At 37.2% G+C, this 24,565-nt stretch overlaps 1 protein-coding gene across 1 annotated transcript in view; it reads right to left on the bottom strand.

Annotated features, from left to right (window-relative positions):
- LOC124155982 (neural-cadherin) overlaps positions 1-24,565 on the bottom strand; it is a 1,049,301-nt gene that overhangs the window by 5,850 nt on the left and 1,018,886 nt on the right. Inside the window, exons 18-39 of the mRNA XM_046530234.1 lie at positions 17,438-17,624; positions 16,483-16,716; positions 15,913-16,085; positions 15,101-15,250; positions 14,880-15,011; positions 13,603-13,923; positions 12,168-12,294; positions 11,848-12,056; positions 11,413-11,576; positions 11,121-11,289; positions 10,337-10,543; positions 9,932-10,203; positions 8,720-8,925; positions 8,336-8,478; positions 7,948-8,211; positions 7,282-7,487; positions 6,951-7,161; positions 6,668-6,781; positions 6,379-6,565; positions 6,105-6,294; positions 3,001-3,242; positions 427-723 (exon numbers count right to left, since the gene is read on the bottom strand). Coding sequence (XP_046386190.1) covers positions 427-723; positions 3,001-3,242; positions 6,105-6,294; positions 6,379-6,565; positions 6,668-6,781; positions 6,951-7,161; positions 7,282-7,487; positions 7,948-8,211; positions 8,336-8,478; positions 8,720-8,925; positions 9,932-10,203; positions 10,337-10,543; positions 11,121-11,289; positions 11,413-11,576; positions 11,848-12,056; positions 12,168-12,294; positions 13,603-13,923; positions 14,880-15,011; positions 15,101-15,250; positions 15,913-16,085; positions 16,483-16,716; positions 17,438-17,624 — 4,405 coding nt within the window. The remainder of the gene's footprint in view (positions 1-426; positions 724-3,000; positions 3,243-6,104; positions 6,295-6,378; positions 6,566-6,667; positions 6,782-6,950; positions 7,162-7,281; positions 7,488-7,947; positions 8,212-8,335; positions 8,479-8,719; positions 8,926-9,931; positions 10,204-10,336; positions 10,544-11,120; positions 11,290-11,412; positions 11,577-11,847; positions 12,057-12,167; positions 12,295-13,602; positions 13,924-14,879; positions 15,012-15,100; positions 15,251-15,912; positions 16,086-16,482; positions 16,717-17,437; positions 17,625-24,565) is intronic.

Here is a 24,565-nt window from a genome sequence, read left to right as displayed (position 1 = left end):
AATAAAAATACATAAAAATTACTCTATGTTAAATTTAAGGCAATCATTCAGGAAAGGATTCACATAGGAAAAGAGAAAAGCTGTGGAAATAGGATAGAGGAGCATCCTGAGCACAAAACCTAGATAACAAATGAGATATGTTCACAGCACGAAAAGGATAAAAGTTTGATATCATTAGCATTGAAAATTTTATACGGTTCATTTCATTTCAACTTAAAATACTGAATGGCATCCAATTTGGTACAAATTTAATTAAAAACCCCAGTTTACAAAGCACTACTTATGACCATAAAAGCATATCACATCTCAGATTGATAATAAAAAAGTGTTTTTGGACTTGAAGTTGATCAAAAGGTAAAAGAGTTCCAACTGATGAAGAAATGGTGAATTTTTAAGGCTTACACATAAATTCAAAGCATGTCTTACATGGAGGCTTTCCACCAGGAACAACCATTGGACTAGGAGCCATGCCACCACCAAGGTCCGGAGGATGGCCAAGGAGGACACCACCTGGTGGGACCCCAGGCCCTCCTGGATGCAGAGGGCCTCCAACCCCACCAACAGGAATCTGAAGGGGCGTGATGTCAAAGGCAGTCATGTCATCCTCGCCACCACCCTCGTCGTCGTAGTTGATAATATTCTCCCTGACATCATCATCTGGTCCTGGATACTTGATGTGAGCCTCACGACGGCGGTTGTACACCACAAACACCAGCACAAGAACTTTAAAGGAGTTTATCAATGATTAGAAAATTGGATCGCTCAACATAAAAAATGATCTCATACCTCACATTACCATTAAAGTATTTACAGTTCAGTCATTGTTAATTTTTCCACAGTTGAATTGAAATATATTTTTAAAAATTAATAAAGGTTTTAATGGAAATTTTCTTTGTGACCCACATCATCTATCCGAAAAATAAAGGTCAATCTAAATAGAAAATAAATGACAAATTTATCAAAATTTTTCAACTTCTAAGGATACAATTTGAAAGATGAAATAAACTGATTTGGAAGAAAAAATTACATATTTTATAGATTCTAATCTTGATAGGCAATCTTTTCTGAACATTGCAATTTAGTTAGTGAAAAAGTGGGAAAACAAATCATTCTCATGATAATATATAAAATATTAGTGTAAAATATACACCCTTTGTATTAACATGCCAAGAATATGAATGGACCACAGTAAGAAACAGTTTTTAAAAATTGTAAAATTTATGGCTTAGAGAATGATCCCACACCAAGGACCAACAATGGAGAATTTGACAAATTGTAGAAAAAGACAAGTACAGAACTTTGGAAGAAAGTAGCACAAACAATAGCTTGAGGAGACTCTGATTTAACTCTAACCCTCTGCAATGGAGGGCTAACTTCAGAGCTATGGTGAGTCAGTGGGTGTAAGAGAAATGCTCTTTAATGATAATAATTCTTTCACTGCACACATGATTGTGTGGCAGGTCTGGAAATATATTGAAATTTTTAATCACATACGATAATTCAAAATTGAAGTAAAATGATATTTTATTTGTTTAGTTTAAGCTGTAGTTAGAATACTTACCAACTTTTGTAAAAATATGTTACGATAATTGATAAAAAATTAGTTCAAATGATTTTCCAACTTCAATACAAAGAATAGCATGCAAAAAATAAAAATTCTAGCATCAAAAAATAGTAAAAAGCAGCTAACTTTTAGGGATATGTAAAATATACAATGGAAATATTTTATCAAGCAAATATGTACAATAGCTCATACATTAGTCGTAAGTTCATACTTATCTGTGACCATTCTACACCAAAACTCTTGATGTTATCCCTGCACAGTGCTCAACATTATCAAGAAGGAATAGAAATACCAAAGAAAGAATGGTAGGGATACAGAAAAAGTAAATCAATCAAGGTTTAAATTGATTTTAATAATAAAAAATAATATTTTCATCCAAATTAGTGAATTTGAAATTGAAAATTAAAGGCATCAAATATTTTTTTTTACAATGGTGAGATAATCATTATTGTGATTCCACAATGTCTAAATAATATGATACAGTTCTAATTCAATTCCTTACTTAAGCAAATGCCCAGGCGTTGGCTTAATAAAAATGTTTTCCAATGTCAGTGCCATTGTAGCAAGAACGTATGTACTATCAGAAATTGGGTAAATAAGTCATAGGTAAGAGCAGCCATCAATAATTTTAACCATTGGGCTGAGGTAGTTCACGATTTTAGAAGCCAGTGTAGAAGAGACCCCCTGAACATGAGGCACCCCTTGCTGCGGGGGCTGGTCTGGTATAGATAAGCCCCTTAGTGATCCTTATGGCGAGGGAAGGTGCCCAACTGCAAGATATCCAGGTAGCAATAAAAATGTTGGGTAAATTGCACAGTAAGCATGCTCAAAAATAAAAATGTTCCCACACTCTAACAGTTGATAGTTCTATGCATGAATGTTATTTTTTGGTAAGAAAAGGAAATGCTTATGGATGGAAAAAAGCTGACGAGATGATGGTTAAGCAAGAGTGTTAAGAGAACTCAAGAGTCTGATCTGAAATACGGTCTTCATGGTGCAGAAAAATGGTTGCTGAGGATAGAGGATGACAAAGGAAGGGAGGTTTTTAAGATAAGGGTATAGAGTAGAATGAAAAAGGTGAAGTGGATGGAGGGTAAGAGGAATGAAATAGATATCATGAGCTGTGTTAAAGGGAATACTGTCAGTTAAGAGAGGGGAGTAAGAGAATAATAGTCAATTTAATAGGTACCTACTAATAAAAGCAAAAAGTCCTCAACAAAATCCAGCCTATACTTGGCTAACTTGCCTTTAATATTTATAGTCAGAGATATGTTTCTAAATAGAATAATATACTTTTTAAAGCATAAAATCTTCAAAAGCCGCAGTGGAATTAATAGGTTATGTGGATTTTTCATAGTTCCCAAAGTAGTATAAAAATTCACCAAACCAAAACTTTGAGTTAATACAGGTAAAAATAAACTAAAAAAGGTATTTACTTAGGAGAGCAATAATACAGGCGACGATAGCAATGATGAACTCATTGGAGGGTGTCAGGGCACCTGACGAAAGCAGCTCTAATTCACAGTGACGGCCAGTGTATCCACCAACGCAACGGCAAGCAAAACGCCTCGCGTCAGCGTAGTCTATGCACTCTCCTCCATTGAGGCATGGCTTCCACCATCGACATTCTTCCTCATTCACACATGTCAATCCTTGGGGTCGCAGGCCCACTGGGCATCTGTTCATTGGTGGTGTTAGATTCAACCATTTGGTTTGATACAATTTATTAGCAAATGAAATTGTAGAGGGCTTTCATCTTTTTTACTTACCTTTAAATCACAGCTATAACATTTTTTTATAGGGGAAAGGCAAGTGAAACAAACCCTTGAGCTCTCATCCCAAGTTTTTTAGAAACCAATATTTACAGCTTAAAGCAATCCGAGCTGTATCAGGGAAGTTGAGCAAATAATTTTTTTTGTGAACATGAGTTTTCATATTTAATGCGGTGTATCACTATTAAAGACATATAACACATTAAATGGTCATAGCCAATAGTGGGGATTTAAAAAGTTCAAAGCACCCTAATGTTGGCTGCACAGTCTTAAGTACACTCCCTCAAAATGAACCATCCTTGTGTGAGTCCCAGTTCTAAATGAAACTCCTCCTCCCTAAAATTTTTCTGAGCTACACACTTGCTAATCACAGCTATTAGGAAATGCACCTGAGCAAAGTACTTCAAGGATGAGAAGTTCATGAGTTTATTTTACTTGCCAAGGCAATAATGGGCTTAAAGAAGTTCACAGTCAGAATCATAGGTTGTTTCAAAATTCAGGCCAAGCTGAAAATCAATCCACGACCTCTAATAAATTAAGTGAGGTAACTATGCCACAGAACCCAGGTTATAGCAGTTAAGGATCACAACTGAGTCTCACCAAGTAAGATTCCTTCATATTCTCTAATAATTTTTCAGCCTATTTCTGTACTAATTTTATCCAATTATATTTTTATAATTTTGGGGTATGTTTCTGTCTGTGAATTTCTCATCAGAGAGAAGACAATTTATAAAATACAACGATTAAAAAGAAAAATCTGATAGTTATTCATAATATGATAAGAGAATATTTTCCATGGTCTGTTGTTTATTTAGGGCTCAAGGAGAAATGAATCCGGTTTGATCAAAATGATATTGCAAAGCAACTATCTCTACAAAAAATGTGCATTTAAATACCTGCCAATACTAAATGTCTCTAAGTGCTTGCTCTACAATTTTATGTCCACAGTCTGATGACAGAGAGAGGAAATAGGCATATACCCATAACAAATTGAGTTAACTTGGTACATCAATAATTTTGTACAAAGTTATCTCATATTCTTTACACTCTATAAATTTTTATAAAATTAAGATGTCATGGGGTTTTCAACAAGGAAAATCCATCCTAGCAAATCATTTACAGCATTAATTAAAACATTAAAAAAATATGACTTAATAAAAAAAGCAGTTGTAAAACATGGTATTCTTTCAAAGTGCAAAAGGAGTGTTTCAAAATGATAAAAAACTAGCTTCAGATACAAATGCCAAATAACCAATGAGACTACTTCATGCTTCCAAAATACAACAATTATTCATTCCAATGCTAATTAATAAATACAAAATTAATTGGTACCTCACAAATGAAGTACATACAAAAATAGGTACCTACATGCAGAAGTAAGACTGTTTACGTATTTAGCCAGCAGGCTTTGGCAAGGTACCTAAGAAATTTATGTCAAGTCATCATGCATTTTGCCACAGAGATAACCACAATCAAGACTAATTCTACAAAATATTAGTGAAGTTGGAACACTTAGATATGACTCACCATAGAAATCCACGAGGAAGATTACCAGCATGTTACTGACAATATTTGTGTTAGCAGAATTTAATATGTCCATTAGGGGCATGGACACCATGCATCCCCTGGGTTATATATTTGAGAGCAATTTAATGTCACTCCACCCTGAGATGAGTTTTATGACTGTGTACAATTATTACAACCTCAGCGCATGTGTAACGAAACTAGCGTTGTAAAATGTGTTGTAGAAGTCGAAATGCTTAAATATTGAGACATTGTTACATTTATTATTTTACAAATGTATCACCACTCACTGAGTATGATGAGAAGGCAGACAAGGATAGCAGCCAGAGCCCCCATGCTCAGCTTTAGAGTCTGCCCCTCTTGAACAAGCTCACAGTTTTCACCCCAGAAGCCTTCAGGACAGATGCAGCGGTAACGGACGCTTGGCTCCTGGTTTATGCAAACTCCACCATTCAGGCATGGAGCATCTATGCACTCATCCCTGTCTACACAACCCTTCCCATCTCCAGAAACTACTCTACCCTCTCCACATCTACAAAATCATTTTCCAACAAACAAAAGAGGCGTAAAGGACCACAAATCAATTTAGGTTTAAGGTGTAAAGTATGAAAGTTAAAATGATAGGGTGAAAAAGGTTGGGATGCATGAGGATAAAAGGTTTAGTAGTTAATTAGCAGAGTCAAAGATAATGGAAAATAATGGAATTGGTTTAAATGGAAGAGGTAGGAAAATAAATAAAAACCATCCCAAGGATTTAAAATGTTTAAGAAGACAGAAAGAGAGAAAAACAGAAAACATAACTACACACTTCAGTGCAAACATAGAATAATTACTCTAAATTCCATGATTACAATTGTTAATGCAATATCTCAACCATTTCAATGATGTTAGTCAGCAATGTCAAGATGTTAGAATTACATGCTCAAACATTTTAAAACACTCCTGTAAGTTAATAGTTTCTACTTATGCAGAGGCAGCAATATTTTCATTTCATCAACCTTTATGAACAGCACATAGGTCAATACATGAATATTTCAATTGAAATCCAAGGTTATAATTAATAATAAATTACTCGACTTAGATGGACACAAGGATAAAAGTTGTTCTCAGATTCAATAAATTTTTTTGATAATTTTAATATTATTCCATCATAATTTTTTCAAAGAATAGATACGTAAAATTGATCATTCTTTGATCAGAATAAATCACTGCAATTGATTTAGAATAAAGAAATATGTACTCACGTGCACTCATATTCATTCCAAAGGTCAACACATTCAAATGGTTCGGGACAAATAACATTGGCACATGGTTTGTTTGACGGGCAATTCCTGTCCAAGTTTCTGGCCATTGTGGCTTGCCCCCATTGGGTGCCGTTCATGGCAGGTGGTAGAGGAAGCTGTTTGCCTTCAAGTCTAATGTCATCCAAACATCCTAAAAAGAATGGGGTCGTATTTTACAGTAATTTATAACAAGGTAGAATATAGCTACTAACTGTAGCAAAAAAAGGGTACATACCTTTTTGGTAATCAGCATACACTTCAAAAGTTCGAACCCCAGTGTATTCAGCCTTGCCTCCAGCATAGACTCCCTCTTGCTTATCAACTAGAAGCCATTGGTGTCCTTCAAACCGGAACGTTTCATTATAACGGCGTCCCTCTCCTCCATCCAGCTCTAATATGGCAGCAGAGCCATATCTGGATACCTACAAAATCAAGATGCAATGTTTGATTTTTGCAAGCAAAATATAACTTTTAAGTAAAGAAAAATTGATGAATATAAAATAAAAACAGCACAAAAACTTTACCTTAGCTGTATGCCACTGTCCATCATCCACACTGACTGCACTTAGCCATAAATCCTTTTCTTCAGTCCTAAGGCTGTTGAGGTTATACCGGAAATGCAGTCGGCTATCTCTTATCTGTATAACAATGTTGGAGTATTAATTGCTGAGAAAAAACTTTTATATACAGGGCAAATTGATTTGAGGATTCAGCTTAAAGTTGCAAAAGAGTTTTATCATAGAACTAGAGAGAAAAATGTGTAAAGTGAAAGACAAACATAAGGGATAGACATTTGAAGAGAGTCACCTCTAGAATGCCGTATTCACGATTGTGCTGATCGCTGACTCGGAAAAGTTCCCCATGTTCCTCCCTTGTGCGGAATCTGAGCTGAATTGATGTTGCAAACCTGTCTGGCTCAAATGAAAGGGCATACTTGACATACGACTGTGGCCTAAAAGTAGTGGGTATCGTTGCTATGGAGCAATGAGGTCCGGTCCATCCAGGCTGACACTCACACCTAGGGTAAAATAAATTCTCATCATAGAAGCAGAAATTTGTGAATGAAATGAATAGGAGTTAATATCATACAGAGTGAAAATGAAGGTTGAGATATTTTTTTGCAATGAGCGGCACATACCTTCCCTCTCCCAATGAGCCAACACAAGTGCCATGCTCCCAGCATCGTAGTCCTGCTCCTCCACTTCCAACACTGTGACCGCTGATACCACTTCCTACGCCTCCGCTACCATCACCACCTCCTATACTTCCATGGCACATTTCCTCCACTGGAGGACATCCAGCTACACTGTGACGTGATAGTCCCGGATGGGCGAGGTCATAGAGCTGTAATAGTGATATAGAAAAATTACGTACTTGTTCATATTTATAATGGCATATAAAAATTCTTTTAAAAATCCAATGAAAAAAATACATAATATAGATTACTAAATAGAAAAACATTACATTGCCTATTTTCTGAATTTGTCATAATTTTAAGTTTATCTTCTTGGCTTCAACCATTAAAACTACATCATGGGTGATAAGATATAAAAAAATGACCAAAAGCAGGATAGGACTTATTTATACAACATAGAAGCCCTGTACAATGAAGAGTAACTCATTTTAAAGTTTCAATGAGCAGTTAAAACACTAAAGTTTCAATTCCCACCTATATAGCTGAAATGATGTTTGATAAGTATAGGGTGAGAGTACCTTTTATTTGATAGCAAATAATTCATAAATAACAATATTTCTAAGATAACAAATAAATTTGGCAAAGCAGCAGTAAACAAAGAATACATACCTTGCTGTTATGGACAACGTTGCGAATACAGCCATCAAATGGCTTTCCATAGGGCATATTTTGCCACCTAAATTGAGCAGGATCAAGGCCAGATTCAACATATAAACCTCCCAGTTGTAGGGGAGTGTTAACATTAAGGTATTCAGCAAAAGGTGGCACAGTTCCTTCCGCTTGGCATGTGCTTCCATCAAACTCAGGTGGACTTCCATCTTCAAGTTCTGATACATCAGCGGACTTGCAAAAATCTACTACAACTCTAACATTCTGGAAAAGAAAGAGTGTCTTTACTTCCAAATTTGCACTAAAGATGACTCACGAATTCCAAGTAAAAGCAGAGTGTGAGGACAATGTGATTGACAAAATGAGCAGAAAAACATATTTTACCAACCTCTGTATCCCAAAATATATCCAAACGATGCCATTCGCCATCATCAAGTCCCTTCTTAGTTCGAACTCGAAGCTCCAGTGTTCCTGAACCAAAGTCAACAAGAACTCGTGGTTGACCCCTTTCCAATTCAACAGAAATAAAATCTGAAACAAAGATAAAAAAATTAGACAGGATAATAAAATGAAGTGAGGCCCTTATTTACTCTACGACAACTGCTTAACCCAATACATTACTCAGTAGGGCAGTAAAAATGCATTATCAATGTTAATTCTAATGTATGCATAGGTAATTTTTTGATTCTGTAAGTTGAGTGTTTTACTCAAGTACTGGGAAACAGGCTCAAAATCTCATTCGGATATCTTGAAGTATAAAGGAAATGCATACCTGAAACCATGATTTCCTCCTTTTCTGGTGGCACTATTGGTCCATTGTACAAAATAGTTCCATCTGCTTTTCTAGTTATGAATTCCAGGCTCAGATGTGAGTTTTCACACATTTCAAGAGGGGGATACCATGCCCAGCCAGATCCTCTAAAGTGCCTAGTTGTCTGCTGACATCTTGGTCCTCCATAGCCATTGGGACAAACACAACTGTAATAAATGATGGCAATTAGGACACATCTCTAGAAAGTCACCACTGAAATTTAAAAAGACAATGTTTTACAGAAATACTCGAATATAGGTGAAGTAAGCAGTGAGAATTGGTTCTTCCATCACTCTTCAAAGAAGTGATAGACACAGGCAAGAATAGCTGAGAACCCATTTTGATGTCAAAGGTTGGTTGTTGATTTGGGAAAGGCACCCACGATTTTCATTTTAGGAAGATGATAAAATTGGTGATCAAATTTTCAATAACGTGATTATAAGCAGGGTTAAAAAAGTTTTCTGCATATATTTCTTATATTTTTTAGTCTCTGAACCACCTAGTCATCTACTTCACTGGCGTAACAGTTAAATTTATAGTAGCAAAATTCACTAATTCTTGATTTACTTTGTGGTATTCCATTATAAGTTTTCCTGGATGTCAGACAATTACTTATACCACTTAAAGTGCTCTGATAAAAAATAAGTGGTAGAAGTAATTGTCTGATATTCAGGAAAATTATACTAGTTCATTAAATTTTTTGTGATGTTATAAAAAAGATGCAACATTATATCAGTGGACTTAGAATTAACGTACACTCTCATTTATGTATACTAGCCTTCTTGCATTATATCCATGTACTTGGCATGTAATGTAATGTATTTGGCAACTGTCATTATAATAACAAGTGATGTTTTGATTAAAAATCTTTGTCTTTTATCTAATTTCAATAGATAACTTCGTAATAAGCAAAATATGACCTACTCTGATAAAATTATCTTCGGTGGAACGCCTTGAATCTCTGTTACCCAAGTGCACAAGTACGTTGCGTGTAGCCTACCGTATAGGATATAGCAGCATCTTAATTTCACTTCATTATTTTCAATAGATTACTCCTAAAAATTTGGCTCATTTTTCAAATGACCAATACATAAATGATAGAATTACCAAAATTTTGCTACAGAAATAATGAAAAACTATTCCTGGACCCTGTGCAAATAAAATAGTACTTACGTCAAGCCATAGCGTCCCTCCATACACCTGCCGCCGTTATGACAAGGTGTGGATCTACAAGATTCACCCCTTGAGAAATTTCTAGCACCACAGGTACATTCCGGTAGGACATCCACTCTGACACCAACTAAAGATGTCCGATTAGCATTGACAGTATAGGGTAACGTTGACACCTCCAGCGAGTTGGTACATGAACCTTCGCAGGCGCCATTTTCTTGAAGGCACTCATCAATTCCAACCATTGTGATGTTGATTCCAACATCTTTCTCGAGCTGTTAAAAATTGAGTTGAGAGAAAAATAATGAGATGTAACAAAAAAGGTAAATATAGCAGAAAATCAGCTTCAATTGGCTAGAATTAATAAAAAAATGTAGTAACTCAGAAAAATGAAATTATTTCAATTACCTCCTCACGATGCATCAGCACAAGTCCATTAAGTCTGACGGGTTTGTAGTAGGGTGAGCCATGAGCTGAGAAGCGCACATCCGTGAGAGGAGGATGTCTTCTCCTAAGTTGGACGCTGAAAACATCAACCTTGTCGCTATCAGCTCCAAGCAAATCGGCCACTTTTTCCCTAAACCTCTCCGCTTTGCTTCTTACAAGGCTTTGAGTCTAAAAAGAAAGAGAAACTCGAAATTAACATCAAGGGTAATAACAAGCAAAGGGTAGAAAAATAGGCAAATAAGAGGTTAAGTTCAAAACTTTTTTAAACAATTTGCCACCCAAATTGAAAGAGTGGAGTATTACATTCTGAAGGCTGATAACGCTTTTCATTACACACGTATGCAATATTTACATAGGAATAGCGCTAAAATACATTTGAATAGGCAAATTCAGCAATAATATGTATGTAGAGAAGTGGGTTTCAAAGGTGCAACATGAAAAAGAGGAGGATGCATAGGACCAAAATTTACGCATGTATCAGAAGAAAATATGAAAGGACCAAATATATACTCACATTAGAAAGAAAAAATGTGAGATTTTAAATAACCGGGATAAAAGGATATAAAAGAAAAATAGCATCCAGGAGGGAAGAGGCCGGCTGAATACGTAGATATCCAATTTAAGTCGTCATACAAATATAATATACTGCATAAAGGTACCTAGTTAAATATGCCTCTTCAGTATGTACTGAGAAGTAAAAAAATTCGGACACTAGAATTGTGTACGAGTCTCAAAAGAAACTCACCCTATAATTCCAAACTCGGATGAAGTCTTCATCTGTGATGCCAGCAAGTCGAACTGAGCCAGAATTGAGCACTGCGTCATGAGGGATCTCTCGTACAGTGACAGAAACATTAGCTGGAACATCCGTTTGCGTGTGTTTTCTGTCGTACACTTTGAATCGCAAGTGATACCTGAGAAAATAACAATTGTACAGTGGCGATATATTTCTACATTTACGGGAAACATAATATCTCCTCACTAAAAATAAAAAGTTTCAAACAATTAATAACAAAACATAAGGATATATTCCTTACCTTCCATCCCTTGTGCCATGCCTCATTGTGATCATTCCCGTGTCTTCATTCAATTTGAACTTTGGATGCTCGGGACCATCCCAGTAAAATTTCTTATCAGGTAAGTCCCAATCATCGAGGTCATAAACATATACTCGACCAATTTCAGTGTCTGGAGCCTGACCCTGACGAATGAAAATTTTCAAATCGTACATTAAAAAGTTTGGAAAGTCGTTAAAAAAATTCCAAGGATTTATGAGATGATGTATACAAACATATAAACATCATTTTCAGGAGAAAAACGTAATGATACATGATATAGTGATCACTAATGAAACTTATTTTCAAAATTCATCAAAATTTGAATAGAAAATAACATTGTAAATCTAACTCATGCATTACAAAATAAAAGAGAGAGATGTGTCTAGATAAAAATTATTTCAAATAACATCTTACCATATAATTATATACAAAAATATCTTTAGATCCAGGCTGCATTTTGTTATCATTGACATCACCGATGACAACAGTCAGCGTTGAGGTGCCAGACATGGCTGGATTTCCAGAATCCTTGATCACAATGGGAATGAGATATTCCTTTTGCTGCTCACGATCGAAGGAGCGCAAAGACGACACAACAGCCATACCGTCACCGTTTGCACCCTCTGAAGATGATAGATGAAATGGAATATTAAAATCATGAAAACCGCACGGCTGTCAATGCAATTCAAAAACTAATCGACTATAAAAAATACTGAAGAAACTAGGTGACTCACTCTGATCATGTTCCACTTTGAAAGAAGCGCGTATCACATCGTGGGCATTGGGGTCCATTCGGAAAGTAAATGGAGGTCCGTTGCTCTTAGATCTGTCATCATCGTCTGTTGCGAGCACCTCCACAACCTGAGGAAAAAGAAGGAAACGAACATTGAATGATAATGAACATTGTCCACAAATTAAGCAAATTTCCACCAAATTTCAGTAGGATTATGAATCGGTTAAAAAATTAGCGGATGAAAACCTCTAATAAATCCTCATCTAAAAACTTCAACTAAACATTAATTCATAGCGAGATAATCAGCGGTGTTGTCAAAAAAACTCCCAAAGCATTTTAACTTATAATTGTTTGGTTTATCTATTTCATTACTCAAAGTTCCGTAAGTGATGAAATGATTAAGATTCGGAAGCTTTCGTCAAAATAAAAACTTGTGGGGGTCAAAGAATAATTTCTTGAGACTATATATACCTGCAAGACATATGCCAAACTTAAATTCCCTTAAGAATTCTTACCTGAAGTAACACTAAAAGTTTGACTGCTATCAAGCGTAGAATTTTACTTGAAATCTGCATATACATCTGCTCTAGTTATTAGATGTAAATTAGGTGCAGAATATTCGGATGAGAAAAATGAGATAAAGAATTTTCATAAATTTTGGAGGAAAGCAAAAGAACTTCTATCTAAATCAGGTTTCCGCGGCGATATTGCGATGATATCTCAATGTTGCTGAGGTTGCGCATGCGTTTGTTCATTCCTCAGGTCTCAGAGCAAAAATTTACAGTACATTAATTAAATCATAATTCTTCACCTCAAGATGCCAGTACGAGATCTGGCGAATCTGTTGTATCACAAAAAACATTCGCGGCCACAACCATAAAACCTGAGATGTCACAAGGACCAGTAATCTAATAATAAAAAATATGATTTAATTTTGTCATAAATAAAAAAACAGAATGAAATCGAAATATGGCGTTAAGAGTTAATAATTATCATTATATTATACAAGTTACAAGTTAGCTATTCACCAGGTGGTAACAGTTAATATGTAATGAAAATAGAATAAATGAAAATTCATCACGAAAATGAAACAAGATCAGTGAAATCGAAAATTTGAATTAAGCAATGAAATTATTTTTCCAAGATAAATTTAATTAAATTAAAATTTTAAATAAAAATTTAAATAAAATAAACTCTCGGAATCGCCACCGGGTCAGGAACTGCATCACTACTCCTACTTTCAAAAATGCAGTTCCTGACCTAGCGGCGATCCCGAGAACTATTCATGCAATCTGTTCGCCGTGAAAACACCAAATCTTTCTTTAAATCGAAATACATTTTCTTGACACTACCGCGTCTACATTTTGAACCAAGTCATACCTATGCAGAAAACTGTTTACCAAGTAGCATTGGACGTACGAAGGTTAATGCCTTACCTTCCGTGGCGGTACGTGTTCAGGCAGAACGGGCCTGTAGTCTCGAAGGAAGGTGGGTGCATTGTCGTTGATGTCCTGCACGACCACCGTGAGCGTGGCGGTGGCCGTCTTGGGCGGGACTCCGTCGTCGATGGCCAGGATCTTCACCTGGTGCCTGGGCGTGTCCTCCCGGTCCAGGCTCCTCTGAATGGACACCGTGCCCTCTTTGCTGATGGCAAACTGCCTCCTCCTGTCCGACGACCTGTCGATGGCGTACGACACCCGACTCCTTCCTCCTTGGTCGGGATCCGACGCTTTGAACGTCTCCAGGGATTTACCGACCTGTTGCGAAAGAGATAGGTTGGTGTGTGACCCCAACTGCAAGAAGGAAGAATCCACCTTCTCCATTTAACACCGATTAAATTGGGAAAACTGACTATAGTATGAAGAGGGTGCTTCAATAAAATTATGGACTCTATCCAGGGTGGAATAGGGTGGCGGACGAGAGGGTGGAGCGTTTGGGCTCCCATTAAAAGGTCTTGGGCTCGTATCTCGGACTCGGTCACTTATTGAAAGGTCCATACTTCGGGTGAAGCCTCCGAACACTCCCCAAATAAACATCTGTGGTGTGAGGTGGCAAAAGAGAATAAAGAGTGCCTCCCACCCGATATGAGTGGAATTTACAACTCTGAGACTTATTATTGGATGAACTCTACCCTCACCTATGAAAATAGTCTTCAGGTTGAGTGAGACATCAATGAGTGACAAAGCCACACACCATCATAATACTCCTCACGAGCAAAAAAGGCTTAGAAAAAAAATGAAAGAGAAAGTAAACTGGGTAGAGCTTTGAAGAGCTTCAGCTGGAAAGGTGGCATATTGTCTATCTAAGGAATCTAAGGCATTAATCTGGTGAAAAATACAGCTATCGTGATCGATGTGAGATTTCCTACAGGGACTACAGTAATCTTCTCGTTAACGCTACGGGTCACCAGGCTAATGAATGATAAACCGTGCTCAACGTGAAGGGAAGAATCTCGCCTCAGGGAATGGCAGCTTCAAGGCAAATGAATACCTAAAAGGCTGGTTTTACATCTAGGCATCACTGATCGCTTCATTTTACCTTAAATGTGATTGAAAATTCCCGTTGGGCGTAATTAAATACAGTAAATATCATTTTGTGCGATGGACATGAATGAGAAAACTTTTAACTCCGACTCGATCAAATCAGTCAGGGACAATTTTGGTTCGGTGGACCTAAATATGGGATAGTTTTGAAATAGTAATTGACAGCTTACCTCAGCGTTTTCGTACACGGACACTTCGATATTCGGCCTTTCGAACTGGGGCTTGTTATCGTTTATGTCCCTCAGTTTGACAACTACCCACGAATAAGCCACGTGGTACTTGTCGTTGTCATTGTCTTCGCCCTGGAAAACCATAAATAAATCAGTCATATAGAAAAATGAACAATACATTTTAAGATCTGATGAAAATCTACAGAATGATATTTTCTTACCTTATCGTTGACCTGTATCCTAAACCTGAAGCCGTTACTTTGCAACTGATCTTCATAATCGAGTGGCTGCACGATCTTCAGAGATCCGGTTCCGTCATTGTTTCGCACCATGGTGAATTTGTCAGCTCCGTATCCGCTGTTTTCAATCACCTGTTGAAAACATTAAGCGTATTAAATTGAGAACAGGAGGCTAGAAAATGATATTAGTATTTAAATCACGATTACATGACGAAAGGATGGAAAGTCAGTTAATATGGAAAACAAGCAGTGCCACATTGAAATTAAAAAAAAAACCATCCGGAGCGATAATTCACAAAAGAATCAAAAATGGAAGCAGCGTCACTCATGGCGAGATTAATGATTAATGACGAAAAATTATTTTACGCTGAACTTTCCCATGAAAATTCATGCAAAAGTTGCGGAGGTCAACATTTTGGATATTAAAAAATATTGTTTCCATTGATAGGCAGATAAAAAATGACCGAGGTAGCTTCTAGATGAAATATAGAGGACGAAGAAAGTTTGGATGGAGGGAGTACTCAGTGGGTAGGGGATGTCGAAAACATCGTTAGAGGGTAGAATGTTGGGTACACGAGAGAGAGGAGGAAGAGAATAAGATTTTTAGATAGAATGAAAGGGACTAGGCTTTATTGTGAATTGAAGAGGGAAGTTCATGAGTGAAGGGTAGGCTGCCAAAATGATTCCTAAGTACTCCATGGAAACCTATTAATCGGTAGATTACTTAAATAATAAGAATGATGATTTGAGTGATTTGACCGATTCATATAAATTACTTCACAAAAAAATCATACCTTATACTGGAACTTGTTCGTTTCGTCTTCGTCGTGCACTGTGACCGTTAAAATGGGCATTTCCGGAAGGTTAGATCCATCCGTTTCATCCACTTCCGTAAACCACTCGTCCTTGGTAAACTGGGGAGGCATGTCGTTTATGTCTTTGACTCGTATCGATGCCGTCCCCGTACCTGTATTGAAATAAGAAAAAAAAATAGAGTTACCACCTTTCGGGTACACTTTAAAAGAACGAAGATATCCGAGGAAGTTAATATACCATATTATCTTCCTTGGATAAAGTCTCTGTTGTGTAATTAAACAACCACGAAAACTTCACTTAATGAATTTATCGAACATAATTACTTGAATAAAGCATGATAAAAGTATTCAAACGAGAGCTATTAGAAAAATTAAATAATTCCAAAGACATCAACACAACGATAAAAATATATGGCATATAATTACCAGGACATGTAACGCACAATTATTGAATAAAATTGCCGTGCATTTGTACTTAAAATGAGTTAAGATGAGCATTCAAGCGTAAATGAAAGGGTTTCATGAGAAAAGCAAAAGGGGAAACAATACCTTTTAACCCCCCTCCATCCATCGCAACCACTTGTATTGAATAGTCCGGTGTTCGCTCTCGGTCCAGGCAGCACACAGCCGTCTTAATGACACCAGTCTCCGATTCGATTTCGAAGATTGGCGATCCAGTCTCTTCCTCTATCACATTCTTTTCAATGGAATACGTGAGCCTGGCATTCGTGCCTTCGCTTGGATCATCGTAATCCACCGCGGTCATCGTCATCACCAACATGCCTGCAGAAGAAAATCAAGAGTCATCAAATTGACATTGAGAAAACCGGGTAACGAAGACACAAAGTGTTTGGAGAGCCTAATTATTGATTCATTTGAGAAAATAAAATCATAATTTCCCTCAAGCCAATGATGCTTCGTGTAAAGAGCTCTATGCTTCACACGAGTATATATTTTCTGTGACTAGAAGTATCTAATTTATGCCACAAAACTAGCATTAAAAAGTGAAAAATAGTCATTGCTTTCTAGAATAACATATTTCGTAGAATACGTCAATACTTTCCGGAAGACATCATGCTGAAAGGATTTTCTGAACGAAAATTTAGTTTCAGTGTCCTTAGGTTGAACAGAAGATCGTTGAGAGTTCTCCAAATCATTTTTTGTTAAAATTTAAAAGAGAAAAGAATACACTTACACAAGAGACGAAGCTACCCAAGAACAATTTTCGAGGAGGAGGAAGCTTTTGAGAGAAGGTTAATAATGTTTTGAAAAAATATCATGAATGGAAATAAAAACATATTATCTATTATTCAATGTCATCGCATAATCTCTCATTATTTTGTAAGCCTGGGAATATAAATTCGAGCTAATATCAAACTTGAGTTTGGAGGTCAATGGATGAATTTGATTCAAGTATGATTCCTCAGATAGTACTGGCTACATATCGATTTCAAGCGTAAAAAAAGAGCATGGTCTTTACTGTCCACAACCGATCTAGCCTTACCTGCCGTTCCATTTTCTGTAACGTTGCCGAAGTAGACACCATTGGGGAAGATGGGCGCGTTGTCGTTGATGTCCTTGAGGTTGACTTGCACGTCCGCGTAGCCCACCAAACCCTCTCCCCCTTCGTCCTGCGCGAACACGGTGAACCGCCATTGGGGCCGTCCGCCCGGTTGGTCCCGGTCAAGAGGCTAAGGGAACAAGGACGGATAATGATTAGTCACAGAACAAAGACATTAAAAGATTTCTAAGTAAAGTCAAAGGATTGTTGCGAGAAAGTTGCGGGGTGGATTTGGGGGAGCGCTGAAAGGGGTAATGATAATTTAATTCAAAAGTATTAATTTTTAAAAATTTAAAATTTTTAACATTAAATATCTAAAATTGTTCATTTGAATGTATTTAAGAATAAAATGGAATTTTAGGCTCCAAAATGCGTAAAAAATGGGTATTTTAAAACATTTTACATGAGAGAACACCACTTTCTCAAGGAGGTATTCCATACTCCCCGGAACCAGGTCATGAACACCCCCCCAATTTGATGCTGAATCCAAAGAATAAGAAAGAAAAGACCCTGAGTCAAACAAGACAAACTTGCCTTTGTAAGGGTACGTAAGTATTGGTCGAAATTAATTAAATTGAGAGCAATTTGAAATAAGACACGGTTTTGTAACTATCAGAATGATGAAAAATGCAGAAATAATAATTTGAATATATCGAGTGCTTATTTATTATCATCCAAAACAACGACGACACCGCTTAATACTTCTTCAAATAGTTGAACACGCAACTTGGAAGGCATATTCATCGATGAGAAAATATATGTGCAAGTAAATAGATTTTTAATACAGTAAGATACAAAACACCTCAGTCTATTTTAAATTACAGTAACCCAGTTTCGAATCTGGAGAACTTCGACCCGAAGAAAATCCATATTCCTGACATAATACTCTCTAGCTGACCTTGCACCCAAACCCTAGCAATTGAAAGACATTGTATTTAAAAATGAAAAGCCAAAAATACCTGCTTAGTAGTTTTTCGAAAATTTTAATCGTTTTGAGAGATTTCCAGAAGGATTTTGAGTGGATAACGAGCGCACGATGGGAAAAATCCACGAATTATGAGCCAAAAATATATTTTTTTCTTTCTTAATTCCAATTATACGATTCATCTTACTACTGGGATTTAAAAAAATAATTTGAATTTAAAGTGAGACTAATTGAAAAAAGGGAAAGTAAGCCGACGATGGATGGGAAAGGTGGACCAAACAAACTGCTACCTTAAAAAAATAAGCGCATAAAAACGTCCGAAAAAAATTAGGACAGGCAGGGAAAAGGATGCTAATGTGTTCCCGGCTCTGCTCCCAGCAAAACTCTTTTCCCCCCACCCACCAGCCCTCGCCTTCAACTACAGCTAACCACAAACCCGTCGACTTCATCGCAGAATCCCATCCGTTTTTTTTAAACATCTCCCGCTAAGAGCTTTTACGGAAATACTGCCGATTTCTTTTTTTAATTTTCGCCGAGATATCGAGGGTAGGAAAAGAAGAAGTACGAGAAGTTCGGTCAGAGAGGATAACGGGAAAGGGAATGGCACAAGGCAAAGGTCCCCGCGCCGATTAAAATACACTTTCTAGGAGGGCGGCCAATTAGGCGCTCCGGACTCAAAGAGCGACAGATGAAGAGCACTTGGCGGTGTGAGTTCGCGAAAGACCTTATCCAGTTTCATTCGAAAACATTTCCAAGGGCAATGGCACAGAAGAGCCAGGTGGGCCAATGATGTTGTACGGAGAAGGGGTAAATATTGTTCCCTGACTATGAGGCCTGTTATTTACGTATCCTAGGATGAATAATTTACCAATATCATGATGTTGGTATCCGTAAATGACAACGACTACTGATATAAAAACAAAAGAAAATCACTATTATCCAACCAGCATCCTGAACCAATCAGAGAAGCGTGCATAGATAACTACACAATCGAATATAGGTAGAGATAGTACATTGACTGCAGCGAAGACATACTCGGACGAATAACGAATTTCTAACTAAAATCTTCGATGCATAGGAAGAAACAAATTTTTTAGAAATTATAAAAAATTGAGAATTAACTCCGCCTCTAATTCATGGGAAAGGAAGTAAAAACATGCAAAATGAAGAATAGACAGAGCAGAGTGCATTTTTTCACTCACATTGACGATAGCAACTTGCAGACTTTTCGGCCGGATCTGGGTAAGAGATCTTTGATAGCGCAGATAAAGAAAAGAACCTGATCTTTAAGTTTCTATTTCCTTACAAGAGTCGTATTCAAACCGTAAATGGAAAGGGGATTGAATAATTTGTCACTCCCTAATGAGAACGAAATGTGCAAATTTGAACAATTTCCCATCCGTTTTCAAGAAGCATGATGAACCTCCACAGCTAATAAATTATTACTGGGGACTTTGCTGAGTTGTTTCTATCAAAATCCTTAGTTTGGTACCCTTTCCAGAGCAAAATTTGAGCTCCCGGGATTGGGTTATTTGCACTGGCGAAGTAATTTGCACTGATTAAGGAGGAATACTGTGACTAGCCATCAATGGAATTTCAGTTTTGAGACTTAAAATGCTTGAAAATGATCGTAAAATAACCTTTTAAATTCCTTATCACAAAAATGAATTTTCTGCTGAAGCAAACGAAAAGTTACGCAGCAAAAATTTTCCACTGATAGAAACTTAAAATTCATAGTCCTCTCCAAAAATGGGTGCACATAAAAATGCAAAGAATGAAAAGAGTTAAACTTGGGCAAGGAGAAAACCGTCAAAAAAGCATGGAATGAGTTTCATAAAAAATATTCACTGAATGCTAAAGAGATGGTCAATAAAGATGCAGAACGTTAAATAGCTTATTAGAACAAAAGTAAAAAAAAGCTCTCATCATTAATCTTTGGCGAATAAAGCAAAATTTTGGTCACATGTCTTAGAACGATGAAGAATAAGTGTTTCGCAATGGGATAGGATGTTTCGCCACAAATACCACATTCAACATAAAATTTTAACTTATCGCAAATAATATACAAATTCTGCAAATTTATTGATAGTATAATTTTTCGTAGAAAATTATAATAATGGCAAGTAGCTCGCAGTTGACTGGATTAATATGAACAAAATTTTCACCCAACTCCTTTATTCAACCGTTAAAGGCGCTGGTTGCACATATTTTCTTAAATTTACGTATTATGACGAAATTACACAACACTGATTGGCTAATAAATCCAATAAGTAATGCAGCAAAAAGCCACATTTATGTATTAATTCATACATTTCAAAGAGAAATTCTATTCATTCAAGTAGTTTCTCATAAAAATGGCGTTAATATTAGGCTAAACAAGAATGCTCTCAGTCTATTCACATAAAATATTTATCAGAGAGTAACTTCAGTCTAAAAAGGTTGTATGCTAGGGTTATTTTAAAAAAAATAATTTTTTACGAGTCGATTTTATCAAAATTAATGAATTTTAAGACATTTTTACGATAACTTCACCATGAGCGGAAAATGAAACCGAGGTCGACTAAAAGTAAATTCAAGCGCAACTATGAATGATCGAATCAAGGCCGAGACCACAGTTGCCCAGGCCAGGCCAGGTGGTTTGGGAGGAAGGACACGGCATAAGCGCAAGCGGGCACGACACCTGGTGACCAGTGCCCGCAGCGATCCTTTCGCGTAAAGGGGGAATGCATTTCCGCACCGCAACGAGATGTGTGCATTCCGCATTAAGTGACCCCGACCACCTGGAGTCACGCCACCGCAACAGCTGGGGCATGCCATCGAGAGAATAAGGGAGGACGACGGCCGATGACGACCAGAATTCATTTTCATCCCCTTTCCTCTCACACCGAAACGATCCACACGCTGGGACGGCGAAGGAAAGAGGCTCATTTCATTTTCATGGACCGGCCGACAGTCAAATTAGTCCCTCACAGCAGAGAGAGAGAGAGAGGAGGCGGGCGAGAGATTCATGCTATCAAGGAAGAAAAGGTATTAAAAAAATCTTCCTCTTTGGGGATGAGTTTAATTTTTAATTATTCCAATGTGGATCCAAACGTGTCAATCCGAACTTGAGAGAGGATCCGGTGGAAGAACCTCTAGAGAGTGGAAAATTCATTTTCAGAAAGACCGCGTGGTTCTGAGATGAGGAAGGTACCAGTAATAGCCCACTATAGTTTTTTACTCGCAGTTATATGAAATTCGATTCTACCTTGAGATTTTTCGATGGCCTCTTCCATTTGTCTCATTTAGGCATGAGAATGGACATTCGGTATCAGGGCTTGATAGAAATAAAAAAAGGACCTCGCGATAATCAGACAAAATCAATAATATCGCAGCATAGCGAATATCATATATGGAACAGGTGTAGAAGGATGTGAAAGATAAGAAATACGTTGGTGTGAAAAGATTAGCTGGACAATTGAGTGGAGACCTGCGTCAAACCAATCTTAAGATTGTTGACCAGTGGTGATGTTTGCAGCATAAACTGTCACTAAAACACTAAAGTATCATACAAAATATGTACCACCTACGTCACGGGTGATACTTGGGGTATAATAGCATTGATTTGACTTGCTTGAGGGCGTCGATTGTGTTGCACGGAAATACTCTTAAAATTAAATAATGAGTTCGTGAAAGGTCGCATCATCATATTTATTTAATAATAATCCAATTATAAACCTCCTTCTCAAAATGTTAAACAAAGGAGAGGCCAAGAAAAAATCATCGTCCTGCGAAAGTTAAAAATACGGAATATTCCCAGTGATTACAGAACATGCATTTATTTAACTGGTTTAAAATATTTATGTTTATTCTTTTAAAAATAGCATGTAAAGGGAGGAAATACGATAGGACGCACATAATAACGTTCGTGAAACATATGATAGAGAAAATATTTAATTATATCGGAGTCTATCGTAGAATATTCCAGGACATGCTACCGCGAGAAAAGTTACACAATTGTCACAGCAAGTTTTCCCTTCAGAGTTAAAAATATACAGCGATATTCAAAAGAGTATATAGACGTATATGAAGTAGGTCACAAGCCAGAGAACTCTTTCACGCAACCATTCTCTAACTTTTACATTAATAATGGCATGCAAAGGGTGTATTCATTTTTTTCACGAGGCCGCATTTTCAAATTGAAATATGCAGTTTATCAATTCACTACATGCCACGAGGCGTCCATAAAAACTGCTGAAAACTCTCAGGTTTTCATTTAAACATAAAAATGCAAGAGATTGAAATTGTCAAGTCTGACGCTCCACGTTTTCAAAAGCTATTAACAGGAGGAGAAAAATTATTTAAGTGTTTCATCGCGAAGCGCCAAACCAAGAACTTCCTTCGTATCCGCGATAAGTGAATTAGGCGGCTACAAATTTTGCAAACGTTTCCAAAAGAAAGAATAAATACCTCGCTCTCGTGTGTATAGTGGAGTGATCAATGCGGAGTGGGAGATTGTATATACTCTACAATAAAAATGACAGGGGAAAAGATTGCATGCATTATTCATCACACTAATTCAACAATGACAATCGAAGAATTGGAATATGGAAAAATTAAAACTTCACGGGAATATTTGTAAAAAGTGCAGTCTGAATAAAAGAGAATCACGATTCAATTAGGCGATTCTCATTCGATCGAGGTCAATTTCCTCGGGTAAACCTCCCTGATGAATGCACCGCACTCGAATGAAACCAATGCTATAGTTCACTCAGGAAAACGGTAGAATTTTAACCAGGCAAAACTTTAACTTTCAAAAAGAATTTAGGATGACCGAATTCATTGAGCGGAAATACGATAAATTGAGGTATCCATTGATTCGATTAATGATTCACCATAACAAGATAAAAAGCGAATAAATATCAACCTGTACTTCGTTAATTGAATACAGCAGCTAAAAAGGTAATCCTTAAAACCTTTGATATGATTAACATGCCGAATTTAAATTACAAAAGTGATCATCCCTGACGTTTGAAAACATTTCCATCTCATTTATTCGCATAAAGCAGAGTGACATGCGAAATTGGATGAATTGAATTAACAATGTTTCGCCCTTTTAAAACGAGCCTAATTACGAGAAGTATTTCGAAAATGTCGGTCAGAAGTACGCCCATATCGGTGATATCCTATTTCGTGTATCAAACAGTAGGATCAAGAATAGGGTCACCTATCGGCGTCAAGCTGGATATATCTGAGGATTAACGGGGGAGATTATTGACGAAAAAGCCATACTCTGGGTTCGTTTAGAAGATCTAATAAGTAATTTCAGAGGCCCGAGCACTTTTCACCGGCAGGAGAGACAATTAGGACAGACCCACGCATACAGCATTGCCTTCCAAAACGTTGAGCACAGGAAGGGACAACTTGGGGCGAAAGGACACTCCCTGAAATCCACATTTCTACTTATTCTACTCATGAACCCGGAGGAAAGACTATTACGAAATGCCTCCTCTTGCGTTTGGGTGCGTGCGGCTAACGTTAGCTAATGTCTACGGCGCCCTTCTGCGGATGGTATGACCTCGCAAAGGAAGCTCCTCGCCAGTTCTCCCTTCATTTCCATCCTTACACTTATTTTAAACAACGCACAACTGGATGGGCACCTATTTCAAACTCCTCGGAATACGGCAGGTCTTTATTACCAAGGGGTACGCGCCTAGGCCCCGACACAGGGTGGCGATTCGAGACAGCGTGCAAAATAAGTTGGTTTCTTTGGAGAAGAATTGGAGCAGGTTATGCTCAGCATTTCAGTCAATATTTTGAAATAAAAACAAGCTTTTGAGCCATACAAATACGGAAAGAAATGGTAATTCAGGGTGACAAAGAGCATTACATGATTGGTGATAAATCAATTGGCTGAGAATAAGTGCCCGCACAAGTAGCAATTGTAGCAGTAGGGATTGTTGCATATTACGCGTTGCAAACGCGTTCCTCTAATTAGTTTGCACGTGCTCTAAATTATAACTGAAAGTATGCAATTATATTGCAATGGTTAAATGTCAACCTCCTACGAAATATCAGCGGATGAAAATAGCCTATTGAGGTCTTGAAAGAAACAGTTCATAGTATGCGATGTATTAAATATGAACTTCAGCTTGCTTTACTCTTAC

This window comes from Ischnura elegans, chromosome 3 (genome assembly GCF_921293095.1).
Source record: "Ischnura elegans chromosome 3, ioIscEleg1.1, whole genome shotgun sequence".
NCBI lineage: Eukaryota > Metazoa > Arthropoda > Insecta > Odonata > Coenagrionidae > Ischnura > Ischnura elegans.
This window is presented reverse-complemented; position numbering and strand designations above follow the sequence as displayed.